The 18,572-nt window shown below is 42.3% G+C and overlaps 1 protein-coding gene across 1 annotated transcript in view; it reads left to right on the top strand.

Annotated features, from left to right (window-relative positions):
• The window catches only part of LOC309546075 (C4b-binding protein alpha chain-like), a 290,333-nt gene that overhangs the window by 71,360 nt on the left and 200,401 nt on the right, over nt 1-18,572 (top strand). Inside the window, exon 6 of the mRNA XM_082245585.1 lies at nt 11,174-11,227. Coding sequence (XP_082101711.1) covers nt 11,174-11,227 — 54 coding nt within the window. The remainder of the gene's footprint in view (nt 1-11,173; nt 11,228-18,572) is intronic.

Genomic DNA, 18,572 nt, shown 5'->3' with positions numbered 1-18,572 from the left:
GACATTGTTCCGAGGGTGGCCGATCGCACTCTGCTGGGTCTTTTACTCTTCTACGCTAGGAAAAATATTGCCCTCCGCTGGAAACAGAGATCCTCCCCCACGATTCCTCAATGGAGAACTCTGATAGACGCCGCCATCCCGCTGTATCGAGATGCATACTACCATAGAGGTTGCCCCAAGAAATATGACAGGGTATGGACGCGCTGGTTTGAGGAGTCTTCCTCTGCACTGATGCTCTGACGGCCCATGGGTCCCTAGCTCACGGTCTCTCTGCACGGTCGCCCTGGCGTAGCTGATGTTGTTGGGCGCTTTTTATGTCCTGGCATTTGAATACTGATGTATAGTGGCTGTGTTAAAGCTTTAATGTTGATGTATCATATATAACTGTGCTTGTTTACTGTATTAATCCCGCCTGTGGCAGGCAGCACACCAGTACTTGTTATCCCTACATTTCTCCTTGATGAGCTTTCCCGCACCAAGCTTTGTTCTGTTTTTGTTTGTTGTGTTTTTTGTGCATAACTCAATAAAAAGATTTTCAAAAAAAAATCATGGGGCAGCATTGGTATGTAAATAGTGGGGCCCTCTGCTTAATGCTGACAATTTTGGGATGTAAATACGTCCTTCTTGCCACTGTCACTGAGCCTGCCATCAGATCAGCCTGTACTGCAAAGGTGAGCATATGGGGTGTTCAGAGGTTCAGAGAAGAGATTACAGTTTGGAGAGCACACTTGCTCAAAGAGGAGGTGTGCAGGGGGGGCTGGGCTGCAAAGAGGAGCAGAGGCATGTGGAGTGCACTCTCCTGCACCTACTACCTGCCGCGATACACTCTGCACTCCTCTACTGTACATACTACCCAACTCCATACACTCTGCGCTTCTCTCCTGCACATATTATTTGCCGCCATACTCTCTGCATTTCTCTCCTGCACATACCATCCGTCGTTATGCACTCCGCACTCCTATCTGCGCATACTACCCGCTGCCATACACTACACACTCCTCTCGTGCACAAACTAAACACCATCCTATACTATGTATTCCTCTCCTGTACACACTAACCACCACCATACCCTCCTTTCAGGCATTAAAACAGGTGGTGAGTCGGCAACATAACGCTTTCTCACCACCTGTCAAACACCTCTAAAAAGTAATTCAGCATGGATCACTCTTCAGAGAGCAACACAAGTGTAAAAAACTGTATTTATACCACCATCCAGCCGTTCCCTTTGAGCTGCAATGGCAGCAGAGGGATTGTACACATGCCACAGCTTAAAAAGCATTGCGTCACAACATGTCAGAATTTGTCCCCACTGTTGGGTTCGGTGGGTAGTATGCAGGTTACAGCCCATCTAACTGAATAGGGGCTTCCAAGTTTCTGCAACCATGTGCAATGCATGCAGTTGTGGGGCACATGTATGGGGTTTAACCACTTCAATACAGGGCCCTTTCACCCCCTTCCTGCCCAGGCCAATTTTCAGTTTTCAGCGCTGTCACACTTTGAATGACAGTTGCGCGGTCATGCAACACTGTACCCATATATCAATGCAAAAAAACCTTTTTAAAAATATATATTTTTTTTTTAAAGAAGCAGTGATTTTAATGATGCTTAAAGTGAAACAATAAAAATGAAAAAATTCTTTAACCACTTGCCGACTATATACTGTACATAAACAGCGGCAAGCCGGCTCTCCTGTACAGAATCACATAACTGTACGTGAACCTGCACTTTTGGGTCTAGATCATGTCCAATCGCAGCGGGAACCAATCAGCAGGTCCGGCAGACTTGATGAGAAGCAGAACGGCGGTCTGTCTATAAACACAAGGCAGATCATTCTGTGAGAAGAGAGGGTAGTGATCCTGTGCTTCTGTAGGAACACGGATCTCTGCTTTCCCATAGTACAAGTACCTCCGCCACAGTTAGTAAGCACTCCCTAGGCACACATTTAACCCTTTGATCACCCCTGATGTTAACCCCTTCCCAGCCAGTGTCATTAGTATAGTCACAGTGCATATTTTTTAGCGCTGATCACTGTATTAGTGTCACTGGTACCCATAAAAGTGTCAAAAGTGTCACTTAGTGTACGATTTATCCGCCGCTATGTTGCACGTCAATCTGGCGCAGTGTGGAACGACCTCGCAATTGTCAGTTAAAGTTGTGGAAAAATTGGTCTTTGGATGTTGGTGGTGCCTTCACCCTGTAACCTTCTAGAGGAACTGTTAATAAAAGCAAGAAATGGCCTTGCTTTAAAAATATTTCATGTCAAATGGGTGTGGAAAAATTGGTCCTTGGGTGTTAATTGTGCCCATGGAACCTATACCAAAAAATTACTTCAAGATAAAATCAACATCCACAAGGCTAGGTAGCATAGACAGTTTTGCAGAGATTCGAGATCCCAATAACACTTAATCAGTGACAATGGCATCAAGGACTTGATAGCTGCTGCTAATCCAGGACTGATTTATTTTGACAAATGTCAGCTGGTCAACAGAATCTGTGGACAGACATGCACTTTTATCTGTCACAAAACCTCCTGCAGTACTGAATGCCCGTTCAGAAAGCATGCTGGATGCAGGGCAGCCTAGCAGCTCAATTTCATACTGGGCATGTTCTGGCCAGTGGTCTATTCTCATGACTCGGAAATCCAGTGGATCGTCTACTGGAAAGCTCTCCATGTCTGTTTTTCGCCCCTGCGGATGGAAGCTTGAAGCTGACTGCCCTGGGCGCTAAGAACAAAATAAATACATAACTGAGGTGGCTTCCCTTCTCTACCACTCCTCCTTTGACCAACATAAGCCTCAAACTTAGCTTTTCCATGAGACTGTAATCTACCACCATCTGTAAAGGCATTACATAAACATTTCTTTAAGAACCCCTTTAAGATATTTTGTCCTGTGCTCCCTCTGCGAGGGTAGAATGAGTTCCGAGACTTTCCCCTTTGTAACGGTGGTCAAGGAGGGTTGCCCACCAAGAATGATCCTTCTCCTTGATGCCACTAATTCTCGGGTCCTTTCGCTGGCTTTGAAGAATAAGGGAGCCCATGCACCACAAGTTTTTGGAGGCATGAGAAGCAGAGTCCCCGGGGTCACTGAGGAATACAGTATCTGGAACTGCCTCCTTTCAGCCACATACTAATCCCAAGTAGTAGTTTGACGTATGTCTTCTTCTGCTTCAATCCTCCTCCCTCTCCTCTTGTATGCTCTGTGGCATCGAAAGAACAGTACAGTGCATGCATTCTTTATCAGCAGCCACTGGCGTGGGAAAAAAAAAAAGCTGAGCTCCCCTGAGCCTGTCCTTGTGCCATACTCACAGAGGTATCCATTGATTGCCCTCTGCTACATGTGCAGCCACTGCAGCATTGCAAAAGTTGAGTTCCACCTGGTGGGCATGTCACAAATCAGGTGGTTTACGGGGCAGGAGGAATTCCGACTGAATTTTAGCCAACCGACACTTTCCAATACAGCAGCTGGGTCAGAGAAATTTGCCTGCTAGACTCTACAGCTGGTGGTGTGCTGCTGGCAGACGTGTTGCAAGGACCTGTGACACTCTTTGCTAAACCATCATCCCTGTCAGTGGAGGCAGCTGAGAGGCTGTGACATATAGCAGGGGTAAATATGAAAGGTGAGGAAGAGAAGAATTGTGTCCCTTGTGTGTGTGGCTTTCAGGTGCTCTTGCCAATGGACAGAGAGGTTAAATGCTTTGTCAAGCATGTGGTACTCAAATGGCTGGTGTTTTTTGCAATGCTTGATCTGCTCTCAGCAGGGATTGCAGATTGCAACAGTGCGATCGGCTGCACATATGCTAAAAAAGGGAGATAACAGCTCCACAATCTGATGGAATAGGGTGGCTGCTCTCTACTCTTCCATGATTGCTGCCTCTGGAGGACATCCTGCCTTGTTGGGGTTATGTCACCCCCTTACTTTCCTCCTCTGCTATATCTGGCACCCAGTGCATTAGTGACCTCATCATCATGATCCCATCTATCTTCATCATCATTGGAGTCAACATGGCAATACGTTGCGGCTGGAGGAACATGACTGCCAATTTATTGTTTATCAGTGTTTATTAGTGTTCTCCCCTATCTGTAGGCTCATGTTCCTCCCTTCCTCTGCCTGAGAACCAACATCAGAATCAATAGGCAAGTGGCTGAAGCTGTGTTCAAATAATTCAGCTGCCTCCTCCATGCATGATGCTGGAACTATAGCAGGAGTAGCTGTGGACAAAGCAGAATAAGCCACTCTTGTAACTGTAGTGGACTGCGCACTAGTGTCATCTTGGGTCATAGAGGATGAGAATGGTTTAGTAAGCCAGTCCACCACCTCCTCTGCATGCTGTGGCTGAATAGCATGGGCAACATTATTAAACAGAGACAAACATGCCCTTCCCAAGGACAGACCATGTCCACCTTTTTTGGGGGGTGGTGTTTGGTGCACTTTAAATTGAGGACTTCCACTAACAGAAATGTAAAAACTATAAAATAAATAAAATAATAAAAAAGGGGGAACACCAGCATCACAGTCAAAAAACCCACGGCTGACAATTTTAAAAAAAAGGGGGCAGGCAGGGGACAGAAAAAAAACAAAAGGCAGCAATCAAAAAAAAAAAAAAAGGGTATACAGTACTGTATACAGCACTAAATGTTATGTAATGCTGTGTTAAACACTGCACTACACTAACACACTATACTCACACTATACTTAAACACTATACTGAAACACTCTACTGACACTACACTATACACACACTATACTCACACTATACTGAAACACTATACTAAATCAAATGTGTGCAATCAGTGCCACCTACAAATGTATACTTTTCTATTTTTACTTTTATTTTAACTCCTACACTAAGTGATCAAACAAAATAACTATATGTCAAACTATGTGCTAAGTTGCTGCTGAACACCTATTAGTGATTTCACCACACTATGGAATAATCAATATATAAATATATGGTGCAGCGCTGCTGAATATTCCGTATCATTAACAACTCCTATTAAATCACAAAAGACAATAATAATGAGTGAATAAACATAATACACATATAAATGAGTAAAGTAAAAGTCCTTTATAAATATATATTCCACCGCCGTGCTCCAGTCTTCTTAAATAAATGAATTTAGGCAACCACCATCAGGTGAATTGAACGCTCACCTCACTCCTGTTAATAACAGACTTATTTTACAACTCCCACCAGTCACTCTGAAGTGGATGTAAAATTTCCTTCCTTAAATCTAGTACTCCTGTCTGGGATAAAAAATTCTACCCAGGACCACTTGTAACACAAAGGCAACTCTATAGTGCTCTCCATTTAAATATTTTATTAAAATGCCCCAATTAAAATACTCTTACAAGAAATCAGATTATAAAAGCATATATAAAAATCACCAAATGATCGTCAGACTGCATACCCCACCATTTGGTTTTCAGCAGCTGTGTGACATCCTGGACTGAACTCCTGTTAGAAGAAAACTGAGCCCATCTCTATCTAGCTCCAACAACACACTGCAAAAGCTTCCTGTGGGAATGAACCTTTAGTGTGGGTTGGGACTATGAGCACTGAGCCATGATTGGGCAAAGTTATCATAACTTTGCAGTGGTCAAGTGCATTGCTTTGGCCAATTAGGGCCCTAGAATGCACTGTGTGATGCGCAGTGCTTTGTGGGGTGCTTGGCGAGTGGACATCCCGCCGAGCACCCCACAAATTTGGGTGTTCGTCGAACAGGCGATGTTTTGGCAGAACATTTGCTTGGCTCGAACTATTTGTCCAACTCTATTGATAACCAATAAAAATGCTTTGTAGAAAACAGTGGCTGAAATGCTGCTTCTTTCATAAAGGTATGGGCTGCCATAAATCTTCAGATGTTTGAATGTTCCTAAAATTATCTGCTTTTTCTAGTCATCAGGTTTCCCTATACATTTTATACAAGACAGCCAAAATACCTGGTTGTTTCATACTGGTTGTTGCGTTTTTTATGGTATTTCCAAAATATTATTACCTTACTTTAGCCCTACTGTTAAAAATCTCCACCCGTAGCATTTAGTGCAAAAATGTAATATGAAAAAAATGACATACCCCTGACATAGACTTGCCCTAATTCAAAAGCTACTAATTTTGGCATATACTGCTGGGTGTTAAATTATTGACAGCATGCTGATGCAAAATCCCAGCATCTAAAAGGCTTAGTTTAACCAACAAGGGTATACAATGTGCCAAATAAAGATCTATGGAGGTGTTGGTAAAGACAATGAATCCGATAGTTAAAGAGAAAGTAAACTCTTCCTTTTTTTTTTCTTTTTTTTCCCTGCAAAGTAAATTGCATATTAGCACATTATGTGACACACACCTGCAACGAAGCCCGCGTTGTCCCCGCTACCGGCCGCATCCATCTTCGTCCGTCTTTCTTCCGGGTCTGCAGACTCTGGCAGCCGTTTCTTCAGACGCCTTGTGCCAATGACGTCATTGGCTGCATGCAATGTAAATATCTCCTAAACGGTACAAGTTTAGGAGATATTTACAGCACCTATAGGTAAGCCTTATAATAGGCTTACCTATACAGTATCTCCAAAAGTGAGTACACCCCTAACATTTTTGTAAATATTTTATTTTTATTATATCTTTTTATGTGACAACGCTGAAGAAATGACACTTTGCTACAATGTAAATTAGTGAGTGTACAGCTTGTATAACAGTGTAAATTTGCTGTCTCCCCAAAATAACTCAACACACAGCCATTAATGAACAATAGGGGTTTGTGTGATCCCTGCGCTGTCTGAGGTGATCAGGGGTCCCTTGCTGCAGCTCCACTGAGACTGATACTACAACAGTTAATTGATATAAATATGGGGGTAGTGGTGCGCTTCAAGGGATAACCCTTATATCTCTATATAATATGGGTGGGTGTATCTAAAAGTGTTGAATAAATATAAGTAAAGATGAAAGTGCAGGTGCGTAGTGTAGATCACAGAAATGTGTGTTGGCTCAATAGATAAGTACAAATGAAAGTGCAAATGCGTAACGTGCGTCCCAAAATTGGGTGTGGCAATCAATAAATATTGGAATACTTCCTATTAGTGTTTATAAAAATATATAAAGTATATATAAGATGAAATCACATCCAGTAACAATCTTCGATCCAATTGTAGATAGTAAAAAAAATCTGTGCTCAAATAAAGTGCTGCATGCTATATATAATATAATAAAAAGGTAAAAAAACGATCTGTGAGCAATTTATGAAATCATTAATAAATAGTCCATATACATAATAGTGAATAATATATCTTCTTAGTGACTGTGCTTCAACGATAAAGAAAAGTGACTGTGTGCTCCTTCACCCGTGTGTCACCTTTATGTGCTCTAGCCTCTCACCTTATAGGCAAGGAAATCATGCCTTTGATATCTGTTCAACCTTTTCAATGAATTCTGTTTGCCTTGCTGTGGGTCCTTGATCCCTTTATGAAACCGGTATGTTGGATTCCTTATTGATATTAGTTCGGTTCACTTTCCTATTCCTATCCTCCTTATCCGGTGTTTATAGTGCCTCAGAAACAAAGACTTATCATGGTGTAGTATATCCAGCTGTTTATTTAGAGTATACAGTATTGCACTTACATTTTTGGTGAAACGTATTCAGCATGTATAAAAAACAAACGCCGCTGTGGAGATCGTGCCTTGGCGTCACGTCACTTCCGGGTATAGGGCTCCTCCTACGCGTTACGTCACGAGGTCACGTGACTTCCTCAGGGAGTGAGGAAGTCACGTGACCTCGTGACGTAACGCGTAGGAGGAGCCCTATACCGGGAAGTGACGTGACGCCAAGGCACGATCTCCACAGCGGCGTTTGTTTTTTATACATGCTGAATACGTTTCACCAAAAATGTAAGTGCAATACTGTATACTCTAAATAAACAGCTGGATATACTACACCATGATAAGTCTTTGTTTCTGAGGCACTATAAACACCGGATAAGGAGGATAGGAATAGGAAAGTGAACCGAACTAATATCAATAAGGAATCCAACATACCGGTTTCATAAAGGGATCAAGGACCCACAGCAAGGCAAACAGAATTCATTGAAAAGGTTGAACAGATATCAAAGGCATGATTTCCTTGCCTATAAGGTGAGAGGCTAGAGCACATAAAGGTGACACACGGGTGAAGGAGCACACAGTCACTTTTCTTTATCGTTGAAGCACAGTCACTAAGAAGATATATTATTCACTATTATGTATATGGACTATTTATTAATGATTTCATAAATTGCTCACAGATCGTTTTTTTACCTTTTTATTATATTATATATAGCATGCAGCACTTTATTTGAGCACAGATTTTTTTTACTATCTACAATTGGATCGAAGATTGTTACTGGATGTGATTTCATCTTATATATACTTTATATATTTTTATAAACACTAATAGGAAGTATTCCAATATTTATTGATTGCCACACCCAATTTTGGGACGCACGTTACGCATTTGCACTTTCATTTGTACTTATCTATTGAGCCAACACACATTTCTGTGATCTACACTACGCACCTGCACTTTCATCTTTACTTATATTTATTCAACACTTTTAGATACACCCACCCATATTATATAGAGATATAAGGGTTATCCCTTGAAGCGCACCACTACCCCCATATTTACACAGCCATTAATGTCCAAACTGATGGCAACAAAAGTGAGTACACCCCTAAGTGAAAATGTCCAAATTTGATCCAATTAGCCATTTCCCTCCTTGGTGTCATGTGAGTCGTTAGTGTTACAAGGTCTCAGGTGTGAATGGGAGGCAGGTGTTTTTTTAAATTTGGTGTTATCACTCTCACTCTCTCATACTGGTCACTGGAAGTTCAACATGGCACCTCATGGCAAAGAACTCTCTGAGGATCTGAAAAAAATAATTTTTGCTCTACATAAAGATTGCCAAGACCCTGAAACTGAGCTGCAGCATTGTGACCAAGACCATACAGCGGTTTAACAGGACAGGTTCCAATCAGGACAGGCCTCGCCATGGTCGACCAAAGAGGTTGAGTGCACGTGCTCAGAGCCATATCCAGAGGTTGTCTTTGGGAAATAGAAGTATGAGTGCTGCAGAGGTTGAAGGGGTGTAGGGTCAGCCTGTCAGTGCTCAGACCATACGCCGCCCACTGCATCAAATTGGTCTGCATGGCTGTCGTCCCAGAAGGAAACCTCTTCTAAAGATGATGCACAAGAAAGCCCGCAATCAGTTTGCTGAAGACAAGCGAACTAAGTATATGGATTACTGGAACCATGTCCTGTGGTCTGATGAGACCACAGGACATTTGGTTCAGATGGTGTCAAGTGTGTGTGGCTGCAACCAGGTGAAAAGTACAAAGACAAGTGTGTCTTGCCTACAGTCAAGCATGGTGGTGAGAGTGTCATGGTCTGGGGCTGCCTAAGTGCTACCAGCACTGGGGAGCTACAGTTCATTGAGGGAACCATGAATGCCAACATGTACTGTGACATACTGAAGTAGAGCATGATCCTCTCCCTTCAGATACTGGGCCACAGGGAAGTATTCCCACATAATAACGACCCCAAACACATCTCCGAGACACAAAATATGGATAGTTTGCTGCGCTTAATTAGCATCAATGTCCTTACTATAAGAAAAAAGCAGCCAGCACATGATCCCGAATAATAAACCAGATCAAATAAGTCAAAAGTACAGACGAGAGGGTGCATGTCAGTGTCCTGACTGGTGGAAACCTGTTGCCAGGGGAAGTTACCCTCTCCAAAAGTGGGGATCGTTTAACTGCAAAGGCAGATCTGAATCTGCTACATAGGAGTGTTCTGCCTTATTTCTGCATGTACTGATGGTCAGTGCTGAAGTTGAACGCTGGGAGATCCCGTTTCTATTATCATTACCTGGTTCAGATCCCTGCTGTCTATGATCCCTGTAATGAGGATCATAGATATCTGGTAAGAGGCTGTGTGATCTTTCATGGTGACGGTTTTCTTCTATATCTTTCCACCACTAAGAAGATCATCCATTCTGGAGTGAACACCTTTACTGGGTTCTCCTTCTGTTTAGATGTGGACTTGATGTTTGTTCACCTGATGATATTAGCGCTACACCTCCAAGACGACCACTGCCTTGCTAAAGAAGCTGACGGTAAAGGTGATGGACTGGTCAAGCATGTCTCCAGACCTAACCCTATCGAGCATCTGTGGGGCATCCTCAAACGGAATGTGGAGGAGTGTAAGGTCTCTAACATCCACCAGCTCTGTGATGTCATCATGGAGGAGTGGAAGAGGACTCCAGTGGCAACCTGTGAAGGTCTGGGGAACTCAATGCTCAAGAGGGTTAAGGCAGTGCTGGAAAATAATGTAGGCCACACAAAATATTGACACTTTGGGCCCAATTTGGACATGTTCACTTAGGGGTGTACTCACTTTTGTTGCCAGCAGTTTAGACATTAATGGCTGTGTGTTGAGTTATTTTAAGGGGACAGCACGTTTACACTGTTATACAAGCTGTGCACTCACTACTTTACATTGTAGCAAAGTGTCATTTCTTCAGTGTTGTCACATGAACAGATATAATAAACTATTTACAAATATGTTAGGGGTGTACTCACTTTTGTGAGATACTGTAGGTAAAAGTCATCAAAGTGGGTTTACAACCACTTTAAGCATTCCAAAAACAAAACAGAGCATCAGGAGAGGAAGTGATGGGTAATCTCTTCTACAAAGACACGGTATTTTCCTGTTACGGTGACAACTGCACCCCTTCACTTGTACAAGCATTACAGAGAAAGAAACTGTGGGAAAAACATCACCAACAGGGTCACAGGGAGAAGTAATAACCTGAAAGAAATGTTAATTCTTCCCATCCTATCCTAAACTATTTAAAATCATTGCATAAAGGTAGGTTTTAAATGAATTAATTTCTGACTGGATTGCAGTATGTAAAAAATCTTTTAGATACTAGGAAATGCTTGTGTGCAATACGATGGAGAGAGGTTATCAGATCACTATTCACGCTGGGGGTCCTAACAAAGACATGGCTAAATACATAATGAAAAAAAAGGCCAAGCTATAACATTCATTTACAAGTCATTCATTTTTATTTTATTTAAATACTTTGAAATTCAACCCAAATGAAAGAAAAGGTTACATATGTTTTTTTCTTATGTCTTATAGATGATTTGGAAGGAAAAAAAGAGACAACTACCATTAAAACATACACTTCAAGAGGTATTTTAATGTTCTTTGTAATGGCATAACATTGGGGTTGTGTTCTTATACTATGATAATGCCAGTGCATTGGTTTTCAGAGTCTAAAACTCAGTGCTGTGGTTTTTGGTATGCAGCCAAAATAAAAAAGTGCTGACCTCAGGCCTTAACCTGACCTTTATGCTAGCCACATACTGTAAACAGCAATTTTCAGGCAAATTCAAACACTTTAAACCAATTTTAAATGCAATAATAAATCAAGACAACCTATCATTAACTTTCTTGATAATATCACAGTTTAAATAGAAATTGTAAATTGTAGCGTAGATTGTTAATTTTGCTCATATTCTAAATAGAAAGATGGCTGGCAGTGGTTTAAATTGCCTAGTAAACTGATTTGTGTATTACCATGGCCATTGTCTAGTAAACTGCTTTGTGTGTGGCCATCATAAGTTTATCTCTCATCATGCTCTGCTTCAGTATGTCACAGTAAATGTTGGCATTCATGGTTCCCTCAATGAACTGTAGCTCCCCAATGTGGGCAGCACTCATGCAGCCCCAGACCATGACACTCCCATTATCATGCTTGACTGTAGGCAAGACACACTTGTCTTTGTACTCTTCACCTGGTTGCTGCCACACACACTTGACACAATCTAAACCAAATAAGTTTATCTTGTCCTTGTCAGAACACAGGACATGGTTCTGGTATTCCACGTCCTTAGTCTGCTTGTCTTCAGCAAACTGTTTATGGGCTTTCTTGTGCATCATCTTTAGAAGAGGCTTCCTTTTGGGACAACAGCCATGCAGACCAATTTGATGCAGTGTACGGGATATGGTCTGAGCACTGACAGGCTAACCCCCCACCCCTTCAACCTCTGCAGCACTGCTGGCAGCACTCATACGTCTATTTTCCAAAGAAAACCTCTGGATATGACGCTGAACACGTGCACTCAACTTATTTGGTCGACCATTGCGAGGCCTGTTCTGAGTGGAACCTGTCCTGTTAAACCACTGTATTGTCTTTGCCAAGACCCTGAAACTGAGCTGCAGCACGGTGGCCATCTTCTTATAGCCTAGGCCATCTTTATGTAGAGCAACAATTTTTTTTTTCAGTTCTTCAGAGAGTTCTTTGCCATGAGGTGCAGGTTCAGGAGTGTGCTACGTACAACATGCAGGGATCAGGGGTGTGCTATGTGCAGCATTTCATTTACACCCCTCCTCCTGGGTTCTAACCTCTGCACCTACCACTCTGCCCCCATTCCCCATCTTCACACCTCCACAGCCCTCGCTCCCCCCACCCCAAAAGAAAACCTCACATCTGTACTCTGATGCATCTGATGCAGCTGAGAAACACACAATCCCTGGAGCTGGCAAGTACCTCCACCACTGAAAGGCTATGACGGACCGACTGCGCATGCGCTAAGCTACACACAGAGCTGGCACTGCTGGAAAGACTGAGGAGGAGAGAGCAGGAAGTGTTTACTCCTGTTGCCAAGGAGACCTGTTCTCTGACAGGGGAAAGCAGATGGAAAAAACAAAAGGTGGTGGCCGCTGCATGGGCCATATGACACAGCCTGGAGGGCCACATTTGGCCCACTTGCCTTGTGTTTGCCACCCATCTAAACTGTCTTGTTGTCCAGTTTTACACTGCGGATTCATCTGCGATCTCTAAATTAGGGATGGTTCAAGCCAAGTTCACAGAACATTAGAACGTGGCTAAACTTTGGGTGCTGAATCAAAAAAAAAAAGTAATGGCATTTTGTAGACTAATAGGAAAGGGGTTGTCAAACAAATGGTATAGGGGGCTGGGGACTGGCCTGGGGAACATGTATAAAAGCAAAAACACTTTTCTAGGCCACATGCCATTAACATGGGTGGGGAAACCTTGCCAGGGGGATCCCCTGGCAAAGCACATTGCCTCTATGTTGATGAGGACAAGGCCTCCTACCAACAATCTTGGCCTGGTGGTTGTGGGGATCTGTGGGGGAAAAAAAAGCAACAAAAATCCTTACAATGTAAATCCATCATAAATGATGATGTCCGGTGATGCAGATCCATGCCAATCATAATGAACGTTGACTGCCAAAAGAAAAAATCCCTCAGACATTATACACTCTTGTGGCGAACTCGTCACTAAATGACATCTCCAAATTAATGCTGCTTAACATAAACAAGGGGGTGGGGTCTCCTGGGTGACTTCATTGACAGTATCTTCATGGGAATCTCTCTAATGACATGGCCACATGTTGAAGGTGTTTGGCCTAGTATGGTTCAGCAGAACAGTTGTACATTTGTCCCCCTTTCCTTGCCAGTCAGGCTGCAAGCTTGGATTAGGGTGTGGTATAGATTTTGGGGAGGAACGTAATTTTTGGCATTGGTTACCCTTAAAATCCATACCCAACCTGAAGGTTTTTTTTTTTTTTTGTATACTATCCATACCACTTTGTTTACATTTCACTCTTTACTCTCGTCCTGGGATTCCAGGGATAAATGGGCCAGGTGGGGATGACTCAATGGTTGCTAGGATGCGGGCTTCTGCCAGTTTTTATTTCTGTCTGTGCTTTCCTGCTGCGGTGACAACTGTACCCCCTCATTACTTGTACAAGCATTACAGAGAAAGGAACTGTGGGAAAACATCACCAACAAGGTCACAAACCGAAATAATAACCTGAAAGAAATGTAAATTCTTCCCATCCTCTCCTAAACTAATAAAAAATGATGGCTAGAGGTAGGCTTTAAAAAATTTTTTAGATACGAGGAAATGCGTGTGTGCAATATGATGGAAAAGGGTTATCAGATCATTATTCACTCTGGGTGTCCTAAAAAATATGTGAAAGATGTGTCTAAATACATAATAAAAAATAAGGTCAAACTATAACATTTATTTACAGTCCATTCACACTGCCGCGACAGGATTTTGTGGGGCGACCTGTGAAGTCACGGTGCACAGCGTGCATGGCAACCTCATTGCATTGGAAAACAGATCTGTAGTTACTTAGTAAAACTTTGGTCCCTTTTAAAATATGGACACAATATTGACCTTGTACCAATCTAGTAGTAATAAGTCAGCCATTTGAGATTTTGTAAGACTGTAACAACCGCTTCAAGTGCTTGTCATTTGGTTCAGTTACGATATTTACCTTTATGTGTGTGAACGTTTCTGGACCATATTGGCACAATATTAAGACATTGGGATTCTTTGGGACTATGTCAATACTATCCCCATTATGGACCTAATGTTTGTGGCCTTTTTGGCCAGTGTTCATTAAAATAAGCAGTGTTACTGTAGAATAAAAGTATATATTTTATTCTATGGCATTTAAAATAGCATTTTTGCTACAGCTGCTGTATCTATAAAGCAACTCCTAGCTTTTTTTTTTCAGGGCTAAGAACTGTTGGCAATTGGGGGGATGAAGCAGTGAGGCAGAAAAACTGGACATGCTACAGACATGTAATTGATTTTTCTTTTTTGGGGCATGTGTAGTAAGTCCAGTGTAAACTGCCAAGGTGGATATATTTCACAGTGTGCTTTCATACAGTTGATTTGAAACATTCCCGTTTCTGTGTTCTTTGGTGACAGAATTCCCATCTTGAAGAGAAGCCCTCAGCCTTAGGAAATGTGCTCTCCTAAAATTAATAAAACATTTATTGCATGAATTTCAGAAGCATTTTACCCCTTTGGCAGTGCCATTATTCCAATCAGTTTCAGGGTAGTTTACATTTCCTACATTATTATCACTGTCCCTGCCCTTGCAGCCCTTTCTATCTATGCAAGACAATGAGTTTCTAACTCTTCATTAACACTGGGTGGCCTGTAACAAACTCCAACAATTAACTACACACTACAATTAACTACACACCCATATGCAACTCCACCTGTAATGCCTCAGCACAAGCACATTCTCCATCAAACAAGCCCTCTTTCACACTCACGTTTAGATCATTTTTACATAGAGACAGACTCCACCAGCTTTTCGTTTAGCCATGTCTGTCTAAAAGTCTAAAAGAGAGCAATGTAATATTTGCCCAATCATGTGAAGAATTAAGCCAAGATTCAGCAATACCAATTAAATTATAGTTCTCTCCATGCACCAAAGCTTCCAACTTCTATTTGTTTGGAATACTTTTGGCATTGATGAACTAACACTTGTATCCATTGTTTGCATTTTGCACTTGTATTTTGCATCTTTTTTTTTTTTATTTTTTTTTTTAGTACAAATAGTACTATTATTTCCAATAATTGTTTGTAACATGGGAAACATCTTATCACTTAAACCGGCCTCCTTAGCACAGCAGACCTCCTTTTGTTTAGGTAGAAACCATATTTAGCACATAAGTTGTACGCCAATGAAAAGTCATTCCAGTGCTCTAGAAACCCAAATCCTTCCCTCTTAGACCATGTAATTAGCCACGAGTTTAGTTATCTTAATCCACTTACTCACAGGCCTTTCCTGTGTTGCACATGGCATAGGCAATATTAGCAAAGTTAGCAAAGTTGGTTGCTTAAACACAGAACTTTTAATACACCTTAGTATACATGTTTTTGTACAGCAGCTGTATTCGAAGTATGGGTAGCATAAGTATTATTGGTTGAGTTTAACCACTTGACGACCGCCCAGATTTACTGTGGCAGGCGGCAGCTCCTGGGCAAACCGACGAAGTATTACGTCACTCGCTCAGGAGACTCTAGGGGGCGAGCGCGCGCCCCCGGCGGTGCGCCCCCCCCGCTCGTCAGCTGGGGAGCCAGTGCGTGTGTCAGGCGGCTCCGATTGCCGCCTGACACGCTCGATCTCTCCCCGCTGACCGAGGAGGGCGGACGGCTGATGTAAACACAAATCCGTCCTTCTCCCTCGGATGATCACAGAGACCATGCGATCCTGCTATATAGGATTGCATGTCTCTATGATCATCTCACAAGCCCAACCCCCCCACAGTTGGAATCACTCCCCTAGAGTCCCATTTAACTCCTTGATCACCAATAGTATTAACCCCTTCCCTGCCAATGGCATTATTACAGTAACAGTGCATATTTTTAGCACTGATTACTGTAGTAATGTCACTGGTACCCCCAAAAGTGTAAAAAATGTCAGTTAGGGGTCCGATCTGTCCGCCGCAATGTCACAGTCCCCCAAAAAATCACAGATCGCCACCAATACTAGAATAAAAAAACAATAAAAATTACATAAATCTTTCCCGTAGTTAGTAGACGCGACAACTTTTGCGCAAACCAATCAAAATACGATTATTGCTATTTTTTTTCGAAAAATATGTAGCAGAAAACAAATTGGCCTAAAATGTTAAAACATTTTGATTTTTAAATTTTTTTTGGGAATGTTATATAGCAGAATGTGAGAAATATTTATTTATTTATTTTTTTTCAAAATTGTCGCTCTTTTTTATGTTTATAGCGCAAAAAATAAAAATTACACAGGTGATCAAATACCACCAAAAGAAAGCTCTATTTGTGGGAAAAAAGAACGTCAATTTTATTTGGGTACAGCATCGAACGACCGCGCAATTGTCCATTAAAGTAACACAGTGCCCAGTCTGATCTGGAGAGGGTGTTGCGTCATGATTGCTCTGCACGGGCCATGTCTCCGGAGCTCTCTGGCCTTCACGCTCGTTGGGCTCGAGATGTCCCGGACCTAGACTCGGTGGACTGGTTGTACATCTGGGATTCTCCCTTCACTATTCTGGTCTCCCTTAGGGACCGGTTTGGTCCAGTATAAGGTTGTTCACAGAGCCTACCTTACCCCACATCGTATGCATAGGATTCATGCCTCCCACTCCCCGGAGTGCTGGCATTGCGGACAAACTCCGGGAGACTTCATACACATCTTTTGGCACTGTCCCGAGCTCTTGTCCTACTGGTCCGGGGTGTTTGCGGTGTCCTCCGCTGTCTTGCAGGTCCCGGTGGCCCTGTCCCCCAGACTGGGTCTATTGGGTCTCCTGGACGACATCGTTCCAAGGGTGGTAGATCGTACTCTGTTGGGTCTGTTGCTCTTCTATGCTAGGAAGAATATTGCCCCCCACGCTTCTTCAGTGGAGGAACCTGGTGGACGCGGCCATTCCGCTGTATAGAGATACTTACTGCCATAGAGGATGCCCCAAGAAATACGATAGGGTGTGGACGCGTTGGCTTGAGGAGTCTTCCTCCACTCTGCTGTCCTAGCTGCTCATGGGCCCCTGTCTCACGGTCTCTCTGGCTGGCTGCCCCGGCCTGAATGGCACTGCAATGTACATTTTTTCCTGTTGATGCACCTCAACTGTAATATGTTTTGTTGCAAGTTATGTACGGTATAATCCTGCTCGCTTCTTGTGATGGACCTGCCCTGGGTGGGCAGCACGACAGTACATGTTATTCTACAGAACCTCCTTGCTGTGTATTGCTCGCACCTTGTTTTGTTTTGTGTAAAACTGTGATTTGCAGCGCTGCTTAAATTGGTTTATAAATATATCAAAAATTCATATAAAATAATTGAATAATGAAATACTTCATATAAATTAAGTAAATAATACAATACATAAAACTCATAAAGTGCTGTAGTATTGGTGAAAATAAATATATGGCTCAGTGTCCATTATATCATCGTGTTGCCGTGATGAATCTTTTCACTTGAAATCATACAGGTGCTAAAGTGCTTGATTAGTGCTTTGTTCGGGGTCTCCCCCTTTGGTTATTTACTCACCGCTAGATGGTAGTTTTCAGGCATGTAAGGATAGTTTTGCCCTGCTTCTCCGCTTGATGTGTAATTATTTCTGTGAGTATTGATTCCTCCCCGATGTCCTCATGAAAAGAAAGTCATTCATGGTGAAGATCGTTTAAAAAGGGGGTGTTTATTGGAAAAACAATGGGAATATACTCACAAACATAGTGCAATATCATGCAAAAAAATGAATGAATGAAGAGAGCGGCTCGGCGGCTGACTGCTCCCGCAGCATCCACTACACCGGCCGGAGGTCACGTGATACGCTCGACCAATCACTAGACGCGTTTCGATGTGTAACACATCGTCCTCTGTAGCTGACTTGCAGAGCGTGCCACTGTGTTAAATATGTTAGGATGGCCACTCCTACTTTGTATTTGGTTGGTGTCTGGTTTGTAAACCGATACATTCACTTTCCAACCCAGACCGCTCTTGGTCTATGTTGTATTGGAGTGGTATTTGTAAACATTCCTTAAAATTTCGCTACATTACTTTGTTAAAAACAATTTACGGACACTCAGTTTTGTTTTGCTTCTGTTTTGTTGAAGTTGTTCTTGTGTATTTCAATAAAAAGATTTAAAAAAAATAAAAAAAAAGTAACACAGTGCCGAATCGCAAAATAGGGCCTGGTCATTAAGCAGCAAAATCTTCCGGTA

Source organism: Pelophylax lessonae (assembly GCF_965119305.1).
Source record: "Pelophylax lessonae genome assembly, chromosome: 2".
Lineage (NCBI taxonomy): Eukaryota > Metazoa > Chordata > Amphibia > Anura > Ranidae > Pelophylax > Pelophylax lessonae.
This window is presented reverse-complemented; position numbering and strand designations above follow the sequence as displayed.